Source organism: Camellia sinensis, chromosome 3 (assembly GCF_055761805.1).
Source record: "Camellia sinensis isolate YWXY chromosome 3, ASM5576180v1, whole genome shotgun sequence".
NCBI classification, from domain to species: Eukaryota; Viridiplantae; Streptophyta; class Magnoliopsida; order Ericales; family Theaceae; genus Camellia; species Camellia sinensis.
In genome coordinates, this window is record NC_138963.1 from 96,545,769 (window position 1) to 96,566,520 (window position 20,752).

At 38.3% G+C, this 20,752-nt stretch overlaps 1 protein-coding gene across 1 annotated transcript; it reads right to left on the reverse strand.

The window, feature by feature from the left end:
• Positions 1 to 1,609: 1,609 nt before the first annotated feature.
• On the reverse strand, positions 1,610 to 5,769 carry LOC145821707 (uncharacterized). The gene is made up of 3 exons (XM_082918257.1): positions 5,637 to 5,769; positions 2,166 to 2,262; positions 1,610 to 2,021 (listed from the first exon to the last, which is right to left on the reverse strand). The coding sequence occupies exons 1-3, from the start codon at positions 5,767 to 5,769 to the stop codon at positions 1,610 to 1,612; spliced, it is 642 nt and encodes a 213-aa protein (XP_082774383.1).
• Between the last annotated feature and the right edge of the window lie 14,983 nt (positions 5,770 to 20,752).

Genomic DNA, 20,752 nt, shown 5'->3' on the forward strand with positions numbered 1-20,752 from the left:
GCAACAGGTCCTATTTGACATGAGGAAGCTACCCGTGCCATCCATAGAGTAGTTCGGGGGCTGATTTGAATTTTCGGCCCTCAAAGGCCTTTTTGGGCTAAGTTTATGGTGTTTTTTACGCCAACTCCCAACGTACGCGTGCTAATTACATCCCGTCTAACTCCATAGGTCCTATTTGACATGAGAAAGCTACCCGTGGCATCCATAGAGTGGTTCGGGGGCTGTTTTGAATTTCCAGCCCCGAAAGGTCTTTTTCGGCTAAGTTTATGGTTTTTTTCACGCCAACTCCCAATGTACGCGTGCTAATTACGTCCCGTCTATGCCTACAGGTCCTATTTGACACGAGGAAGCTACCCGTGCCATCCATAGAGTGGTTTGGGGGCTGATTTGAATTTTCAACCCTCAAAGGCCTTTTTCGGCTAAGTTTATGGCGTTTTTCACGCTAACTCCCAACGTACGCGTGCTAATTGCATCCTGTGTGATCCCACAGGTCCTATTTGACATGAGGAAGCTACTCGTGGCATCCATAGAGTGGTTCGGGGGCTACTTTCAATTTTCGGCCCTTAAAGGCCTTTTTCGGCTAAGTTTATGGTGTTTTTTACGTCAACTTCCAACCTACGTGTGCTAATTACATCCCGTCTGTTTCCACAAGTCCTATTTGACACGAGGAAGCTACTCGTCGCATCCATAGAGTAATTCGGGGGCTGCTTTGAATTTTCGCAACATAGGTCTCTTCTATTGAACCTAGTATTTAATAACTATCATGCAAAATGAAAGTAGCTGCAGGCACATAGGCAATTTGACAAAGGTTTATCTCCCTTAATGGGTATAGCTCACCTTATTAGCAACTAGCCAAATGAAATATGTCTCTATCTTGCTCTATCCACTCTTTCTCCTTGAGGTTTTCAATCTAAACGTGAGATAGCCTAAATCAACTTCAAAGTGTCTTTCTCAGTTGAGGTTTCCATTTTTATCGTCCAAATTTGTGGAGTTTTTCCCCACACACATAAAAATAAAAAAATAAAAATAAAGTACATATATATATATATATATATTAGGATGCACAAGCCTTATTTGGCAATTACTCCAAGAGTTAAACTCTTGAGGCCATATAGACATGCATTTTCTCTTAGACAAATTTACCCTTGTATATATTTTGTGCTAAAAAAAGAAAAATTTAAAATCTCATAACTTGAGTTCTACAAATCCGTTTGTAACAAAATTGATATCTGTAAATTCTTTTTTCTGAGATCTTTCGAAAAAGATCAATATTGAGTACAAAATTTAAACAAAAAAATAGAATATTTTTTCATCAATGAAAACAATAGATTTTTTTTTTTGGGAGGGAGGGGGGGGTTGAGAAAGTAAAGCGATCACTTCGTATGCAGGTGCATACCTTTACTCTATGATGATTGGTCTCATTTTGATTCCCTCCTAGATATCTACCATAGAACCTAAAGTAGCCGAAGCATCAGCAATCCAGTTGTTTTCCCTATCCATGTGGGCGAATGTGATTTTCTTGAACCTTGGCAACAGACAATCCAAAGTACGGTGATATACTTTTAACTTTTCTTCCTTGATATACTTTCAGCTTTTCTTCCTTGACTTTCTAATCTCCCCTGGCTTGTGAGACTACCAAGTTTGCATCATCGACAAGATCCAACCATCTTGCCCCTAGCTCAAGGGCCGCTTTTAATCCAGGAATACTTGCCTCATATTTCGCTTGATTGTTTGAATCCTTGAAACGGAGCTTGAAAGCCAAAGGGACATGAGACTCATCGGGGGCAATAAGGAGTACCCTTATTCCGTAGCCAACTTGGTTTGAAGCCCTGTTGAAGTACAACTTCCAACTTTCCTCCGTTACTTGCATGATCTCTTCATCTGGGAAGAAAAACTCTGAGCTATCCTCTCTACTGATTGGTTGATCAACCAAGAATTCTGCCATTGCTCTTCCTTTTACTGACTTCTTGGTAATGTGCTTCAAGTCAAACTTAGCTAGAAATAACAACCAACGTGCTAACCTACCAATTTATGATGGTTTCTCGAAGAGATATTTGATGAGATCTAGTCTTGAAACCAACACCACTAAGTGGGAAAGCAAGTAATGTCGTAACTTTTTAGTGGCCCACACAAATGAGAGATAGGTCTTCTCTAACGGTGTGTACCGGGCTTCATAGTCTAACATCTTCTTGCTGAGGTAGTAGATAGCCTTTTCTACTTTTGCCTCCAACTCTTGTGCCAGTATACATCCCATGGTTGAATCTGTATTTGATAAATACAGAATCAATGGTTTCCAATGTTTTGGTGGTGACAATACTGGTGGGGTTTATAGCTAATGCTTGATTTGTTAGAAGGCGAATTGGCATCTTTAATCCCAATGGAACTTGATTCCCTTATTCAGAAACTTAAACAGTGGTTCACATGTCGATGTAAACTTTACAATGAATCGACTTATGAATTGCACTTTGCCTAGAAAGCTTCTCACCTCTTTCTCAATCCTCGGTGGAGGCATTTCCAAGATAGCTTTTGTCACGCCCCCGAATTTTAATTACTCGGAAACATTACCAAAAGCCTTTAATTTGGATCCATTTTTTGTTTTTTACAAATATCTATTACTCTTGAGTAATAGAAACATAATAACACATGTACTCTCTCTCAATGAATACAACAATAACAATTATACATGCCAAGCTTCCGCTACGGAGCTACAAATAAATAATTACAAACATCAATGTACAAAATTCATTTCCTTCACATCTATAATGAGATTACCCACAAGAGATTCATGGACTTCTTAACTCTTCAACTAATGAATCCAAATTCTCTTCTTGAAAAAAATAAAATAAAAAAGAACGAGGGATGAGCACCAATGCCTAGTAGGAAATCTCATAGTTCTAAAGCAATAACTATCACAGATATAGAAATTATCATGCATGCAGGGTAAGACCATATAGTAAGGTGACGTTTTGTTAGTTCAAAATATCATACGTAGAGTATCTTTTTCTTAAAATTTCATTTCGACATTTAAGAAAACTCCCTGCCATGAATGTTGTCTCTCATGATTAGGAAGCCATAAATTCTCTTTGAAAACAAGTACACTTAAGAAAGAACATCATCTTAAATTTATTAACCTGATTCCAAATTATTCCTCATTTCATTTCCATTTTAATATTCCTTATTTCATTTCTGTTTTTCCCTTATACTATTTCCAATTACTATAGCTCTATAACATCAAAACCCAAATTTCCTTTATATTCAAAAAGAATATCCTCATACATTCAACTCCCACTTGTCTAAAAATTACATCACATTAGCATTTGCATTATCAATTAGAGTTCAAACATAACACAAGAATAACAAACCATTTTTAATTCAATTTCTCAATTATTTACAAAACAAAACTCATAATCTTCTTTTATAGTCACAAACAATCCTGTGAGTTCATCATCACCAACCCCTAATCCAATTACCATTTCATCTTCCATTCTTTCAAATAATTTCATATCAAATATCGGATCTATTAACAAGTCATTTCCATAAGTCACAAGCTTTACTGGTCACAAGCCAGAAGGAATGCGAAATCTCAACATATCCCAACATACTACATGCTTTACCGGGCGCTACTCCGGAAGGAAGGCGGAACCTATTTTAAGTGCCACGCGTTGCCGGCTCAAAATAAGGCAGGAAACAGACCCTGAAACAACATTACATTCCATAAATTTTCTTGAGTCATCCGTCATTGTGATTAGTGGGCAAAACCGACACATCATCCATTATTCTCGTAACACATTCGTTCAATTATTCCTATAACACATTAGTTCAATACACATCCACAATATGTTAAAATTCCATTTACATAACAAGTACACAATATGTTCCACCACCTTCTCTATTATCCATCAAATCATTCATTGTTTTTGGTACAAAAATATAATAGCACGTGCTTAGAGGCATAAAGATTCATCTTTAAAGTGTTCACAATTCTTGGGTTCAAACTATTTCTTTACTTCTCCATATTATTATCAAGTCTTCAAATTCAATTTTCGCAACACATTGATTATCAATTACTACCCAAGGCTATAAATTAAATCTCCAACATTAATTTCTTTCATACAACTCCTTCATATAACACCGTTATATGTCACAATCCCCCATTTATCATTACTCACACTCATCTTAATCCAACCTAGACTTAACATAATTTAACATAACTCAATGCAATTCAACATAACACAATAAAATTCTTAAATATTCACTTCATCATTTTATCACAAATCTCATATCATCCATACCATTAACAATTCAGTTACCCAAATTTGGTTTCATATTATAACATAATTTAAAAGATCAACAATAAGAGTTCAATCACAGTTTTTTACGTAAGTTTCCAAACACTTCCAAAATTTAATTAAACTTATCTATGTGTAATTTAACACCTCAATTTCATAACACTACTTTTAATTTAAGCAAAACCATCATCTATCTTCATGAACCAAACTAGGGTTTTTAAGAGAAATTTAAAGCTTTTCACAAAAACACTTTTTATTCCAACTCTTCTATTGCTTATACACCCAAACTCATATCCCAAAATCATAACCTAACAAGTAAACCCCAACACTTCAAATCTTAAACCCCCCAATCTCATGATTTTTCACAATATGCTTAAAAATGTAAATTTTGTATTTGTGTAAGGAAACTACCAGAAATCTATCTATAAATGAGAGTATTGAAGGAGAACTAGAAATCCTTACCTCAAGGATCAAGCAAGAAAACAAGGCTTTGATGAGATTCCTTCATAAAACCAAAATCCAATCGGTAGCAAAATGAGATCTTCATGTATTCTTCACTTTTTGATGAGAGATCTTGGCCAAATCTTTGACAAATGGAAGATATTTGGGTAAAAAATCTAGGGTTTTTCGGACTTAGGATGAGAGGAAGGCAGAGAGAATAGAAAAATGGAGAGAATGATCTAGAAAGGTACTTTTTACACTGCTAAATTTGCATAGTTCGCTCGAGCGCATCTTCCTGCGCTCGAGCGCACTTGGTTCCAACAGATGCTAAAACTTCAAACGGTCATAACTGTCTCGTCTGGACTCCGTTTTAGGTCATTATTGTGTCCAAATGAAAGCTCCGAAAACAAGATTTGCAATGATTCTAGCCTCACATTCAAATTCAAAGTGTGAAAAAAGAGAAGGACAAAACAGTGATGGTTGTTCATATGAAAATTATTCAAATTTTGGTCCAATCTTACTTTGCCATTATGTTACCATTTCGATCAATATCTCAAAATAAAACAAGGAGGCTCCAAATACAATAATAAGAAAGTCAGCAGCAATCCCACTAGTCCCAAAAGTACAGGATGTTACACTTTGCTCGAGGGAACAGACACAGACAAGACGAACCGCTCGAACGACAACTCCAGCGCTCAAGCATAAATCACTCACTCTCAGAATCTCTAATAGACCTGTAAAAGTACTGGGAGCCTCACAAGACTGCTAGAGCATCAACTCTTGAGCTCAAGCAAAGAAAAAAAATTCCGGAGTGCTACAGTTTTGGTCTTGGAAGGATCCACTTCTATATCCCTTTGTGCGATTAGGAATCCCAACATTTTCGCTGCTGTTACCCTGAATGTGTACTTTTACGATTCAACCTTAGTCTATATCTACGAATTCTTTCAAAGAATTTCTCTAGACCAACACAGTAACCCTTTATTTCCTTAGACTTGACGATCATATCATCCACATACACCTTTACCTCTTTGCGAATCATGTCGTGCAATAGCGCAGTAGCAGCTCTTTAGTAGGTAGTTCCTGTATTTTTCAATCTAAATGACATGACCCTATAGCAATACATTTCCCATAGAGTAGTGAAAGTTGTCTTTTCCCTATCTTCCAGTGCCATCATGATCTGATTGTACCCCAAAAATTCATCCATGAATGATAAAAGTGCATGCCCCGCCGTGAAGTCTACTAACTCATTAATCAGTGGTAGCGGGAAATCATCTTTTGGGTTGGCTTTATTTAAATCCCTAAAATCAACTCAGACTTTGATTTTTCCATCTTTCTTTAGGACCAAGACTATGTTGGCTAGTCATGTCGGATATTCTGAAACTATTAAAAACCCAGGCATTGATTTGTTTTGTCACTTCTTCCTTAATCTTAAGGGACCAATCTGGGCAGATTCTTCTTAACTTTTGCTTCACAGGTTTAGCCTCGGGCTCTAAAAGGATTTTATGTTGTACAATCTTAGGATCAATTCCAAGCATGTCTTCATAGGTCCATGCAAAAACATCTTTAAATTCTTTTAAAAGAGCGACTAAGCGCTTGTGTTCGTCTGATGACAGTGTGGATCCAATCTGGTCCATGCAAGAATTTTTATCATTGCCTAGGTTTATTGAAATTATTTTGTCCATAATAGGTTTAGAACATCTCTTCTTTTCCCGTTCAATTAAATCTTTTATGCCTTGAGGGATTTCTTTCTCAAAATCTTCCTTATTTTTATCTTCAAAATTGGCGGGGTGAATGTTGTTAACTAATGGCACTGCGGGGTACTCAGAATCATCTATTATTTCATTAATTAAAGTAAGGGAACTTACATTTGACTCAAAGTCAAAATAAATAGAAAATTTATACTCAACCTCTACCCCTAGACTTATAACTTCCAAGTCATTGGATGAGTTGGAGTCCAACATGCCAAATTCTGACTCACTTGACTTACTAGTAGACTTGCTATCAAACGTATAAATGGTTCACTTTATGACGGACCAGTCTTATGCTTGACCCTCCATTGCATCCACTATGTATTTGGTGACATCTTCCTCCAAAGTTCCATTCTCCAGCATCATCACAGAATTGAAATTCCCAAAGTCAACATAACCAGTCTCAGTACTCAAGCTAGTCTCAATATTAGCCCCAGTCAAATTGTCTATCCAGCCTTCACTTTCTTCGCTTGAACTGTTGTATCCATCTTGTCTAATATCTATATTCGGGTCTATGAATTCTTCCTTACTATCTGTGAGCTCATGGTTAGAGAAGATTTTAAACCCCAGATATCTTTTCCTTGTTGTATGATTAATCCAGGGTTCTGGAAACCCACAAAATGAGAAATCTTCTCCTCTAACAAAATGCTTGTTGAGGGTTCCTTGGATGGGTTTGTACTTGAGCTTGTAGTTTCTACCTTCTCTTTTTGCCCTTGCCTTGTCTTTCACTTCAGTTGCCTTCATTATCAAGTCTACTTTTGTTAGTTTGTACCCCAGTCCAAAGGTGAACAAATTATTGTTGACCTTCGGTACCTTCATAATTCCCTTTTTACTTCTCTTCCCTAGACCAAAACCAGGAATGTATCCTTGTTTGTTCATCATTAGAATAAAGGGTGCACCGACATATCGATTTTTCTCAACTGCCATGATAGATTGTATTATCCGACCTTCTGTTAGGGTGAAGCCTAAAAGGAAGACATCTTCATCTCCATGGTGGATCTGAAGCAGAGAAGTGGTCACATTGGGGGCTGGACATACTAAAGTATCATTATCCAAAGTAACCACATAATCCCTTTTAACATACTTGATTATTTGGTGAACAGTCGAAGGTATGGCTTGGAGTCTTCCCAATAGCATGTTAAATGTGGCTGCAACGTCCATGACATGGAATTCCAAGTCATGTTCATCTGGCTCAAGCTCGATTCTTGGTTTCACCATTCCCAAAACTTCCCGCTGGGTGTTGTCATAAGCTCTGATGGCTCGTGTCGTGGCAATGTAATCTTTGGGCCTTAACCCCAGAGCATATGCAGTCCTAGCCAGGCAAACATTTATGGCAAATCCATTGTCAACTAGCACCACCGGAACCAATTTCTCTCGACACTTCAATGACATATAAAGGGGCTTGTTGTGAGTCGCTCCTTCAGGCGGTATATCTTTGTCCAAGAAAGTGATGGTAGGGTTCTTTTTTGCAAGTACAAGTAATGCCACTAATTGTTTTGGAGTGGTGTCAACAGACAATTTGGCCTTGTTTAGTGCAATCAACATGGCCTGGCAATGTTCATGGGAAGCCATGAAAATACACCAAATAGAGATATATCCCTGAATCTTCTTCAGTTGCTAAAGCACACAATTTTCTTCATGCTCCTTTCCTTTCCCTTTAGACACTTCTAAAACTTCACCTTGCTTAAGGAATGTAAGTTTGAAATGTCATTCACTACGGGTGAGATGATCCACTTCCTCTACATACCAAGTGTTATTTGACTTAATGTTCCCCCATGTTTCATCAGTGTAAGCTAAGTGAAGGTCTTCATCTTCCCACTATATGCCTTCTTCTATTTGGGTCACCTCCTTGTTTGAACCAAACATTTGTCGACCATTGGGGTGTTAATTTGGCCTTCACTATCGATGGACATTTTCTGAAGCAGCACGATTGGATCCCCTAATTTGTTTTGTTGAGACATGGCTGGTCGTTAATGAAATTGGTAGAGCTTGCTTGAGTATGAGACATAGTGAAATTGACTTAGGGCGTTACTTTTCTAAGGGTGATAGTTGTGACCACAGACCTCGAAAGCATGTAGATGAGCTCAGTCAGACTCTGCTCGAACTTTTACCATAGAATCTCAAAGTCATCATCATTACCCATTAGGTGATGGTTACCCAATCAAGGAAATTTTAAGAAGTTTTAAGGATTCTAACCAGAGTGATCAATCTAAACAATCACCTTTCCATTATTTATTATTTTACCAAAATGTACCTCATTATCTAACACTTCTCCACAAAATCAAATTCCCTCTAAAGTCAACAACCTAAAGATTTCTGTCTAATAAAAAACTTTCCATAATTTCTAAAATTCTACTTGAATCTTTTTTTTTTTTTTTTTTGAAATTCTTTCCGCCCAAGGAGTTTTGGATTTTATTCTAAGTATTTAATCATGCAATTGTCTTCTAATCAAATATCTTTTAGGGGAATTGAAAATTCATTTAAAATGGAAGATTTGGTTACCACTTCCTTATCTACCATTTTTCATAAAATTTGAAATTCCCCCTAAAATCAATGACTTAAAGATTCTTATTCAATCAAATACCTTCCATAATCTCCAAGACTCTACTTAAGTTGGAAACGTTTTTATTTTTATTTTTATTTTTAATTTTTTTTTTATGGAAGTTTTTCTTTGATCACATGTTTTGTTGAGGATTTAAATTTTGAAAATGCAATCATTCTTTTTTCTTTTATTTATTTATTTATTTATTTTCAATCACTAAGGTAAATTCACACTCAAATCCTTTAAATTAGGAAACTACCCCCTAATTTTCCACTGATTAGTCAAATCATAATTAGAATTTTGAATCATTGTCTAAATTGAATCCCCAAATTTTTGTAATTGGATCATAGCTCCAAATAACTCAGATTGCCCCAGAATCAAATCATAGCCATATCAGACTCTCTAGATTTTTGGAATGAAATCACTGCCTTTCTGATTGTTAATCCCTGAAATCAAATCAAATCATTTCTAAAATATCAAATAAGTACATAATTTGCGTTCGTGCCTATTAGGGGGGTAGGGTTGTCCTATCCTAATTTGGAAATGAGATCAAGGATTCACTAAATCATACAAAAAAACAACAATACAATCATGGAAATGAGGGTATCTTATCCTAGCTTAGAAGGTGCTAATGCTCTCTATATGCAAAAGATATGTTCGGTCACAAAATGGTACATCAGTTATCACTATCAATATACCTCTCATCCTACAAGGGAATGATTAAACAGTACTAATAGCTTAAGTTGATGCTTGCCTTACTGACATAACATAGCTCGCAAATAGTGTCCGAAATATTATGCAACAAAGCAGGTTTTCCTAGTTCTAACATGATGTGATGCAATTAACAATCAACCACTAATTTTATAAACTAGAAATTTTAAGCTAACTTAATTCCCTAGCAGAGTCGCCAACTGTAGGCACCATGCCTTTTTAGAGTCCAAGGCATGCATCCCACATCGACTTGCTTTGACCAACAAATAGTCACCACTTAATTTTTAAAGGGGAATTAAGAAACCTTTAACGATGAAAATTAAGTTAAGGCCTAGCCCATCATTAGGTTTGAGAGCTTAGGTACAAAAGTAAAGGCCTCTTTCATAGAAGCACCCCTTTTTACTTAATCCAAAGATTGGCCTCTTCTTGCTTTTTGTTTTATGATTTCAATGGTTAATTGTTCACATAAATTCATTTTTAGACCTAAAACCTTTAACTAACCTAAACTATGTGATTTGAAGAAAAATGAATATCATTTATTTTAGATTTGAAGGAATAAAGCCATATTTTCAAGAGAATAATGATTTTCAATAAGAAATGGATTTTATCAATCCATTGCCATAAACCCAATCTAAAATTAACAATATTCATAAAACATCCAAAACATACAACTTTGCACATTAAGAACAAATAGCATGGAAGGGCAATTGGGCACCTTAACAATATACCGATAACATTCCCGCATTTTTCGGCCTACAAGCATGGAAGGGCAATTGGGCACCTCAACATACACAGCGCATGTCCAAAACACACACGGACTTTTAAATCACTCGATACGCAGTCCAAAATCATGAGAATGCAATGTGATGCATGAGTTTCCAAATATTCTAATTTACCCAAAGTTCAATTTAATTGCACAAGAATTCAACAAGTAAAAACTAATGAAAATATTTCATTTCAATGACTCCAAGTCTTCTTCATTACCAACAATAATTTCAAACGAAATATTAGCTTTACGTACTTCCAACATTCTCAAGTTTTCACGAGATTCAACTTCCTTGAATCCTCAATAATGTCCTTATAAATCAAAATTCATCCCACTTACATATATTCAAAGAAAATCAATTGAAATTTCAACATAAAGTACCAATTAGTTCAAACCTTCTCTTAAAAGCAAAATCCCAAATTTAGGGTTTCAAGAAAATTGGGGGTTTTCCTCATTTCTTCATCAAATCATCAATTATTATTCCTCAATATGTCAAACATTGTAAGATTTTGAGTGAAAACCCTATTTTTGTACATAACAACTTTTCATCAAAAATTTCTAACTCATAACAACCCATAACTCCAAAATGTTACAAAATCATGCCAAATCATAAATATATAGAGTTAAGAGAATTCCCTACCTCAAGAATAAGAGCAAGAAGCGTGGTTCAAGAAGAACTCTTCACGAAATCGAAATCCAATCAGTAGAAATCAAGATCCCCACGTGGTCTTCGTCTTTTACAAGAGGTTTAGGCTTGGATCTTAGTGAAAAATGAAATATTTAGGGGGAGAAATTTAGGGTTTTCAAAGTTGAGGGGAGAGGAGAGGAACATGAAAAGAAAAAGTGAAAGAAATGATCTAAAATGCAACTTTTAAGTTACTGATATTGCGTAGACCGCTTGAGCAGTGAACTCAAACTCTCAGCATTTCAGTTTGAAGAGCAAAATAATGGATGCACCCTCTTCACCACTCGAGCAGTAAACCAATCGCTCAACCGGTCACTCAAGACATAGCATGTCACACAGCTTAGCTCCTAAGGCACTCCCAGCACATTAACCTTATTTCCATATATAACCATTTAAGTAAATGCTTTCATTGAGCCTCTTACATGTATAGTTCATTTACTTAAGTTTACAATGTAAATAAGGAAATAACCCCCATTTGGATTCAAAGAAAAATACTAAAAATCAAAATCCAATTAAATCAAATAGTGGTTCCCCTAGTTTTAGTACAAAAATAATTTTCCAATTGAAATTTCAAAGTTTGGCATTGAAGTAAAGTGGTTAATACCTTGTAGAAAAATCTCATAAAATCAAATTAGACTATTTAATATATAAGAAACAATTACCGCTAAAAATTATTATCTAAATCGCAACTTTTGAAAAATCCAATTTTTACACTTATAAAATTTTTAGGCTAAGTTCAATCTTTGACAAAAAACCTTTTTAATATAACCGTCTTTATACAAATAAGAATAAGGGTAGGATCTCAACCCGAGTTGTTACAGGAGGAGTTGTGTTTGGCTCTTAAACCTCTCAAAAATGCTTCAAGTTCTTAACCTCCTCCAAAGAGAGGAGGAAGGGCTCTATTTATAGAGCTAGGGGAAGCTCTAGAACCCTCCTTATAGCAACCCTGATTTAGACCGACCCATTTATTGCTTTTGAATCCAGGAAACCATATCCATAGCGGTTGTCCTTCTCTCTTTTCTTGTTGAGTTTTGGCTTTGAGGGTCAACACCATTCTTGGTGGTGTCGACATCGACATCGACTTCTTTTCTTTGTTTTGTTTTACTCTTGTGGTCGACACCAGTCTTGGTGGCGTTGACACCACCTTGTTGATGTGCTCTTTGTGTGGCTATGTAGACTCGACTTTCTTCGCGCGCCCCTTTTTCGGAGAGGGCGCGAATTGGTCTTACTATAGTTCGGACTCCTGTCACGGTTCTGAATCTAATCTCACAAAGTGCAATGTGAGACTGATAAACACCAAAGAGTCCAAATCCGACAAATCGTTTTGAAAAATTGATTTTGAATCAAAAAGCGCCAAACCTGGACTGCTTTACCAGATTATAGAGTCGCCACCTAAATATTTTATTTTTGGAAAATTTAGGAAACCCTGACTTGTGCCAAAGGCTACGTGTTCGTCATCACCAAAGTTGTCTCGGCTCGGGAACTTGGGTATGAGAGGAGAAGGTCCTGAAATGAGCACCCTCGCTCGCCCGATCAAAGATCGGCCTCTACTACCATGATATGTTATTTTATAAAGCTCGTGTGTTCTTATCTGGTTATTAATCTAACTTTTCTATGTGATGCACACATCATACAAGTATAGACTCAATCACGAGAATTGGAACAAAACAACTCATGTTTGTTTTTCGAAAATGGTTTGAAAGTGCTACTCGCAAGTAGGCTAAAGCGTGGATTTGCCACCCTCAAGAGGACTTTAAAACATGATTTTGCCACTTCGCAAAGTGGGCTTAAAACTCACAATCATCAAGTTATTCCAATTCAGGCAATAAAGCCTTCACCCATAGGCATTCATGCAGATATAGCAATTAAGCAAATAGCCTCATGGCAACACTCACACTCATGCAAGTATGCTAAAGCGTAACACTCACAGTGTACTCCGAACCAAAACAAAAGCTAGTTAGAAAAAATGCATGATTCCTAACCATGTTAAGATGCCTAATGCAACACATGCAATAATGCAACTAAATAGGCTCGTCTATCTAAGATGGCATATGATTTTGATTTGATACATGTATTCAAAGAGGTATTGAAATATGATGCAGTTTGAATGATGCGCCAAGCCCGGTGCATGCAAGACAAATGAATGGATGCACACATGCAAGCATAAGGTATGCTAATTGAAATATGCCCTAAACTAACCATCTGTAGACACCCCATTTTTGACCGTCCTCAAGACTTGGACGTCATCATTTGAACACTCGATGATCATCCTTGTTCGTGTTCGTCTTGAGTTCTCGGAGGCTTTGGTCGCGCGCCTTGCCTCAAGACCTCTCGACTTGTTTGTTTTGTGCTTGGTTGTATACCAAACACTTGTATTTTTGCTTCTGAGGGCAGAGAATGGCTTGTTGGTCATCCCCACACCTCACCGACCTTGGCTTGAGGCCACCGGCCCTATTTTGTTGCTACCAGCCATTGGTGAGGCCGGTCGGCATTGTTTTTGGTCGGCCGGCCGTTTGTTTGGTCAATCAGCCATATTTTCTGGCCGAGACTTATTTTTTTCCTTTTTCAGGCATTTTGCATGCCAGCTGTACCAGCTGGAGCACACATACCTATCCTCCATACACGTGTATGGAGGATTTGCACCCTTTGCACCCTTTTGCTCTAGCTTCTTGAGGAAGCTTGAACCCTTTGCCTTAGCTTCCCCAAGAAGCTTGGACCTTTGCCTTAGCTTCCCCAAGAAGCTTGAACCTTTGTTCTAGCTTCTTGAGGAAGCTTGACCCCTTTATCTTAAGCTTCTCCAAGAAGCTTAGGCCCCTTTTGTTCTATAAAAGAGGGCCTCCCTTCTCCTTTAGAGAGGTTGAGCAAAAATCAAAGATATATATCAGAGATATATATCACATATACCACTCTCTCTCTATATCTCCCCCTCTCTCTAGATTGTGTGTGTATTAGTGTTCAAAAGTGTGCTTTTTGTTCATATTTTTGCACTAAACCACCTAGTGTTACACTATACCTTGGTTATTGAGGTGTTGAAAGGTTGTTCTTGGAGTTTTGAGTTGGTTTTGATCAGAAGGAGGGGGCTGGAGTTGCTGTTCTTGAAGTGTTCTTCAAGGGTGAGCACTATTGCTTTATATTCCCGATTTTTGCACTAGCTTTTAGCCTATCTTGCATGCTGTTTTGAGCTTAGTGTATATCTGATAAAAGTTCTGAATTTTTATTCTTAAGATGTTTGTTTAAGGTCATTTTGGTGTTGGGGGTTGTCCTCCCCCTCTTAGGCCTTGTTTGGCCTCTTTTTGTGCCTTCTTTGTTGAGCTTTGGAACTTTCGTATATTGTCCTTTTCACCACTGAAATCTAGAGGATTTTTAGTGGTGGTGAAGTGGTTTTGAGGTCTTGTATAGGGGAGGGACACCCCTCTCCCTTTGTGTCTCATATGCTTGTGTTTTTGGCTCATAAGGGTAGCATGCATGCTTAGTCGATTTTGGCTCCATCTTAGTGGGTATTTAGTGATATTTGGTCATGGTTTACCTCTATTTTAGGTTGGTTTGTTGACCCCTTGCATGCACCATACACTTGCCTTGCATTCCTCTATTTTGCTTAGAAATGCATCATGCATTTAGACCACCATGCTTGAATGCTTTGACTTAGCTTTGTGAAGTTTTTAGTCATGTTTTAACATGTTTAAGTTCTGTTTGGTGTAAATTTGGTCATGCTTTCCATGCTTTATATAGCCTCTTTGCATTCTAGCTTGTTGGCTTCGGGTGTGTGAGTCATTAGCATTCTTCATTTGAGCTATTTCAGCGATTTGGCATCACTTGTCATCATATTTCAGTCCATGTTTCATGGCCACACACTTGCATTTATCACCTATTCTATGCTTTGGAGAGTTGTTGTTTCATGCTTCTTATTTGGACCATTACATGTGCTTCCATGATTTGGTCTTTGGAAGACCTTTTCATTGGGTTTTGGGGTTTGTTTTGGTGTATTATAACTTTGATTTTATTTGCCTAAGTCATGTCATGTTCGGTTGTAAGAGGTGTAGTGCACTTGCTCTTTTGGGCCTTGTATGCGTCTTGTTTTGTGCCCTTCTTTACAACATGTCTTGGCTTTGTTCCATATGAGTTTTAGCTTCATTTTGGTCTGCCTTGGGACTATTTTGAGTCACTTTGACCATTTGGGGCTTGGTTGACATAGTCATGGTTCAAGTCTCGTAGCTAGCTTTGAGCTTTAACTCCATTAACATGCCATGTTTGCATTGTGTAGTCGATTTGGCATCATTCTTCATGTGATTTCAGAGTTTATTGTAATGCCATATCCTCATATTTATCACATCTCGCTCATGTTTGAAGGTTGTGCATTGTGGCCTTATTGATGGACCAACATGTGTGCATATTTATCTCACATTTTGGTGCCTTATTTTTGGTATTTTGGCCACTGTTTTGGGGCATGGTTGAGGCCTCCCATTCCGGTTTAAGTCCACCCTTGTACATGATTGCATGTTTGGCATGTTGCATCTTGTTACATCATTTGCATGCTTGCATTATATCATGTTTGCATGTTCTTGTTTCATTAGCTTAGCTTGCATGTTAGGTTCCATTGCATTGCATCTTGCATGCTTAGCACATTGTACATTTGCATGTTTAGGTTGCATCGCATTTGGCATGCTTTGCTAACTTAGCCCCATATTGCATACTTACCATTTTGCATATTTGAGCCATATTGCATACATGCATTGCATTGTGTTTGGTTTGGGGTGTCAAACCAAACATGAGGTATGAGGTGTGTTCGTACTTAAAGTGACGAAATACGCCTCAATCCTCGGTCGCTGAAACTCTTGATCCTAACATGATAGAGTGTGTACATTCATTTGTTTTCGTTGCATTCATTTTACATTGATTTGCGAACTTGGCACCTTTGGCCATCATGCATTGAAATACGTGATTGGTGGCCCGAGGACTGGGAGCCACGCTCCCTTGAGTTTATTGCATGATAGGGAGAGTGGCTATGCACACATTGCCTTGAAAATACCTTGCCATGCACTGTCTGTCCTCTGTTGCAGCAAAACCAGTATTCTGCAGGAAGAAATGGCCGGTCGGCACTTGTTGGCAATCTTCAGTGCCGGCCGACCACAAAAGTCCAGCCGGTGGACCAACTTCTGGTCGGTTACCATATTTCCATAGCCGATGGTGATATATCTTGGCCGGTGATATTCCATAATGATCAGGGAGTAATTCAGAAGCATCCCAAGAATTTTCACAATTATCAGAGGTGCAGAACAGTCCAAACAGAGGCAACAGAGGCATGGCAACGGGTTTCCGAGCAAGACAAATCGAGCATGCATCATTCCATCATTCCGAGGCAGGACTGCGGCCACCTCCTTTTCTAATTAAATTGTTTAATTAGTTAGAGTTTTGTAATATTTAATTAGCTAGAGTAGTCGTTTATTTATTTGGTCTGTATTATTTATTCGGACCCTCCGTCGAGAGGGCGAATTTGTAATAAGTGTGCGTGCGTGTGTGAATGTCTTCCAACCCCATGTCTTTCTCCCTTTTATTTACTAGCTTTTGATGGTTAGTTTAGGACATGTTTCAATTAGCATACTTATGCTCGCATGTTTGCATCATTCATCTGTTTTGTATGCACCGGGCTCGGCGCATCATGCTAACTGCATTGTGTTTCAATTCCAACTTGAATACGTGTATTGAGTTGTCGCATTTCACATGCCATTCTTAGGGTAGCCGAGCCTATCTTAGTCGCATTTTGCATGCGTTGCATTAGCCATTGCTAACATGAACTAGGATCATGCATGATTACTAACTAGTTTCTTGTTTTGGCTCGGAGTACTAGGTAAGTTTTTATGCTTTAGCATCCTTGCATGCGTGTGAGTGTTAACATGAAAGCATGCTTGCCATGAGGCTAATTGCTTAGTTGATTTACTGCCTGAATGCCTGTGGGTGAAGGATGGGTTGCTTGAATTGGAATAATTCATCAAAACCCGTGTTTTTAGTCTACATGCGAGTAGCAAACCTCAAACCATTTTCCAAACAAAACGAATATGCGATGCTTTATTCCAAATTAGGCGATCTAGTCTATACTTGTGTGTTGTGCGCATCACATAGTAAATTCTAGCTAATTAACTGGAATAAGAACACATATGTTTTCAAAACAAAATATCATGTTTAGTAGTGGCCGATCTTTGATCGGGCGAGCGAGGGTGCTTATAGCTGACCTTCCCCAATCGTACCCAAGCTCCCGAGCTGAGGTAACTTTGGTGATGACGATCATGTGGCCTTAGGCAACGAGTCAGGGTTTCCTAAATTTTCCAAAAATAAAATATTTAGATGGCAACTCTGTATCTGGCAAAGCAGTCCATGTTTGGCACTTTTTTCTAAAAATCTGTTTTTCAAAACGATTTGCCGGATTTGGACTCTTTGGTGATTTATCAATCTCACATCGCACATTGTGAGATCAGATTCAGAACCGTGACAATTTGAGTCCGAACTGTAGTGAGCCTCAAATGAACAAGACGGGATTCCCTCCCGGGACGTTCGGGAACGTCTACACCATCAAAAGCGGTTAAGTAAAAGAGAGAAAAATGTGGGGTTGGAAGACATGCACACACACACACGCTTATTACAACACTGTGCCCTCGCGAAGGAGGGTCTGAATAAAAGAGTTATGCTAATCTATGCTAAGCTAATTATTACAAATCAACTAATTAACTATTCAAAGCTAATTAATTACAAATCGAATTGAATTTGAATAACTAGTTACACAAACTAATTAAAATATTACAACACAGATTAAACTAATTAATTACAACACATGTAATTAACTACAACTTGCTAGTAAAGCGGTAAAATGGCCTCACAGGCGAGGGAGAAATGCATGCTCGGTTAGCGTCCGCTCAAAAATCCATTGCTTTGCCACCGGTTGCCTCTGTTTGCACTTTCCTTGATTGCTGAACATTGAACCAACTTCCACACTGTTGCTGCTCCAAAACAGGATAATTTTTGCATAAAATTGGACTGGTGGCCGGTCAGCCAGAAAAAGTGGCTGCCGGCCACCTCAACTAGCCGGCCGGCTAGTGAAAGTGGCCGATTGGCCACCTGCTTCTCCAAACTTCTGGCTTTACTGCAGCAGAGCACAACAGAGGCAGAGCAATGTATTTGCAAGGAAATGTAGGTACTGCCACACTCCTCATCATTTCTCAAGCTCAAAGGAGTGTAGCACTCAGCTTTCAAGCCATCAACCAAGCATCTCAATGCATGATGGCCCAAAAACCAAGCTTGTACAAGCTTAGTGAATGCGCACATAAGACTCTAAGTGCCTCCACCCTATCATACACGATCAAGGGTGTTGGTGACCAAGAAATGTGACACGTTTCATCATTTCGAGTATGAAACGTCCGATATTTCTTGTGTTTGGATTAACGTCCGATCCAAACACAAGCAATGCAACACAAATGCTTATCTTATTCATGTTTTACTTGTCCATTTTCTTGTTTACTCATTTTTAGCTTTCGAATTAGTCCATTAACCAGTTAAGTCCAATTGTGAAAAGTCCTCTAATTTGAAAGATGGCCTAAGCTTCGAGAGCCTTGAGCATGAAGGAGGTATCATGCTGTTGATTAGTAGAAACCCTCAAGGGAGGATTAAAACCATTAGGCATGCATGCCTCAAGTTCATGCTCAAGCCAACAAGGGGCTTAAGACCACTTTCAAGGTGAATGAAAGATCGGAACAATGGAGTGCAATGACACATATTTAAGCACTGAAATAATCATGCTAAATGACTTAAAAACAATGTAAACAACTCATGTAATGCATGGTTAAAGGCTTAACTCATTAAGCTAATGAAATGGGTTGTGCCTCAACCTTACAACATAAGCTTCAAAGGGCCAAACCAACTCAAAACAGAGTTAAAGCATGCCAAAACAAAGGTTAAATCATGCTGAGATTGAAGTTTACAGGACATGAAAATCATGCATACAAATTGGCTAACAAGCAAGGCATAAGGCTCAACTCTCAAAAGCATTTAAAGAGTGATGTATGTGAGAGTGTGACAGCGGAATATGCTTTGAAATCACATGCCAAATGATGCCATATCATGCAAATAACTCAAATAAAGCATGCTAAGAGCCTTAAAACACAAAACTAGTAAAGGCCATTTACACTATAGCTATACAAAGCAAGGCTCAAGGGGTGAAGACCACTCAAAATAGAGTTTAAGCATGACAAAATATGAGCAAAATCATGCTAGAGTGGAGCCAACACATGCTAAAATAATAGGCTACAACATCAAGGAAGCTAGGCTAGCAAGCATGGTTACACTACAAGTGTAAGAAGCAAACAAGAGGTGCTCCTACCAGCCCAAAATAGAGTTATAACATGTTAGAATAAGGCCAAAAACATGCTAAGAACAAGCCATGAGATGGTAGAAAAACATGCTTAACTACTAGGCCATTAACACATGCAAACAAGACATGAAGAGAGGGAACCACCCCCTCCTATTTTGGCCCTCAAAACCAACTTTCTACCACTGAAATTCCTCTGTGTTTCAATGGTTAAAAGGCCAGGCAAAGGGAGTTTCAAAAGCTAAGAAAGGTGGCTCAAAAGGCTTTACAAGCCAAAGAGCCAACGGGGGAAACCACCCCCTAACCACACAAGACTCAAACCAACATTTTAAAGTCTTAAAAATCAGACTTTTTAAGAGGTTAAAACCAGCCTCAAAATAGCATGCAAAGGTGGTCAAGAACTTAATCAAAACAAAGCTTAAAAGAGACAAGTTCTTACCCTTTAAGCACAACAACAATTCTGGACCAAAACCAAGCCTAAGACCTAAAACCAAGCTTTAAGGGACCTCAGCTCCAAAGTGAAGGTGTTTGACTAGGTGTCTTAGTGCAAATATGTGAAGAAAACACACTTTTAAGCATAATATAACACAATATAGAGAGGGAGATAGAGAATTCTAGAGAGAGTAAAATTTTGTTTCTAAATTTTCTGAACCCTCAAATAGGGGGAGGGACCTCCCCTTATATAGAGCAAGCAAGCAAAAAGCTTGCTTCATCCCTCCATACACGTGTATGGGGGATGCATTCAATGCTCAGCAGTTGGCTCAAAAGATCTGAAAATATCTGAAAAAGGAGAAAATTGCCCGTCAGCCACTTTAGGTGGCTGGTCGGCCACCTCCCCTAGCCGACCGACCACTTCAAGTGGCTGGCAAGGAAGAAAAGTGGCCGACGATAGCCAAAAGTGGCCGGCAAGGCACTTTTCCTCTCCAGGCAAGAGGCACCAAGGTTTGGCCCAAAAACAAGGCCAAAACACAAAGCCTTTAGAGGCTCAAAGACAAGGCGCATAGCCGAGACCCTCGGGCGCTCAAACCAAGCACAAACATGCGCAATCATCGAGCGCACAAACGATGACGTCTGAGTCTTAAGATCAGTTAAAATGGGGTTTCTACAGTTGCCCCTCTTTGATAGTACTCGGAAGTCATGAAATGACGGGAGTGAATGTCAAAGCCCAGAGACGACCCATTTTTGACAAGGTCGAGGACTCAGACAAACAAGCAAGA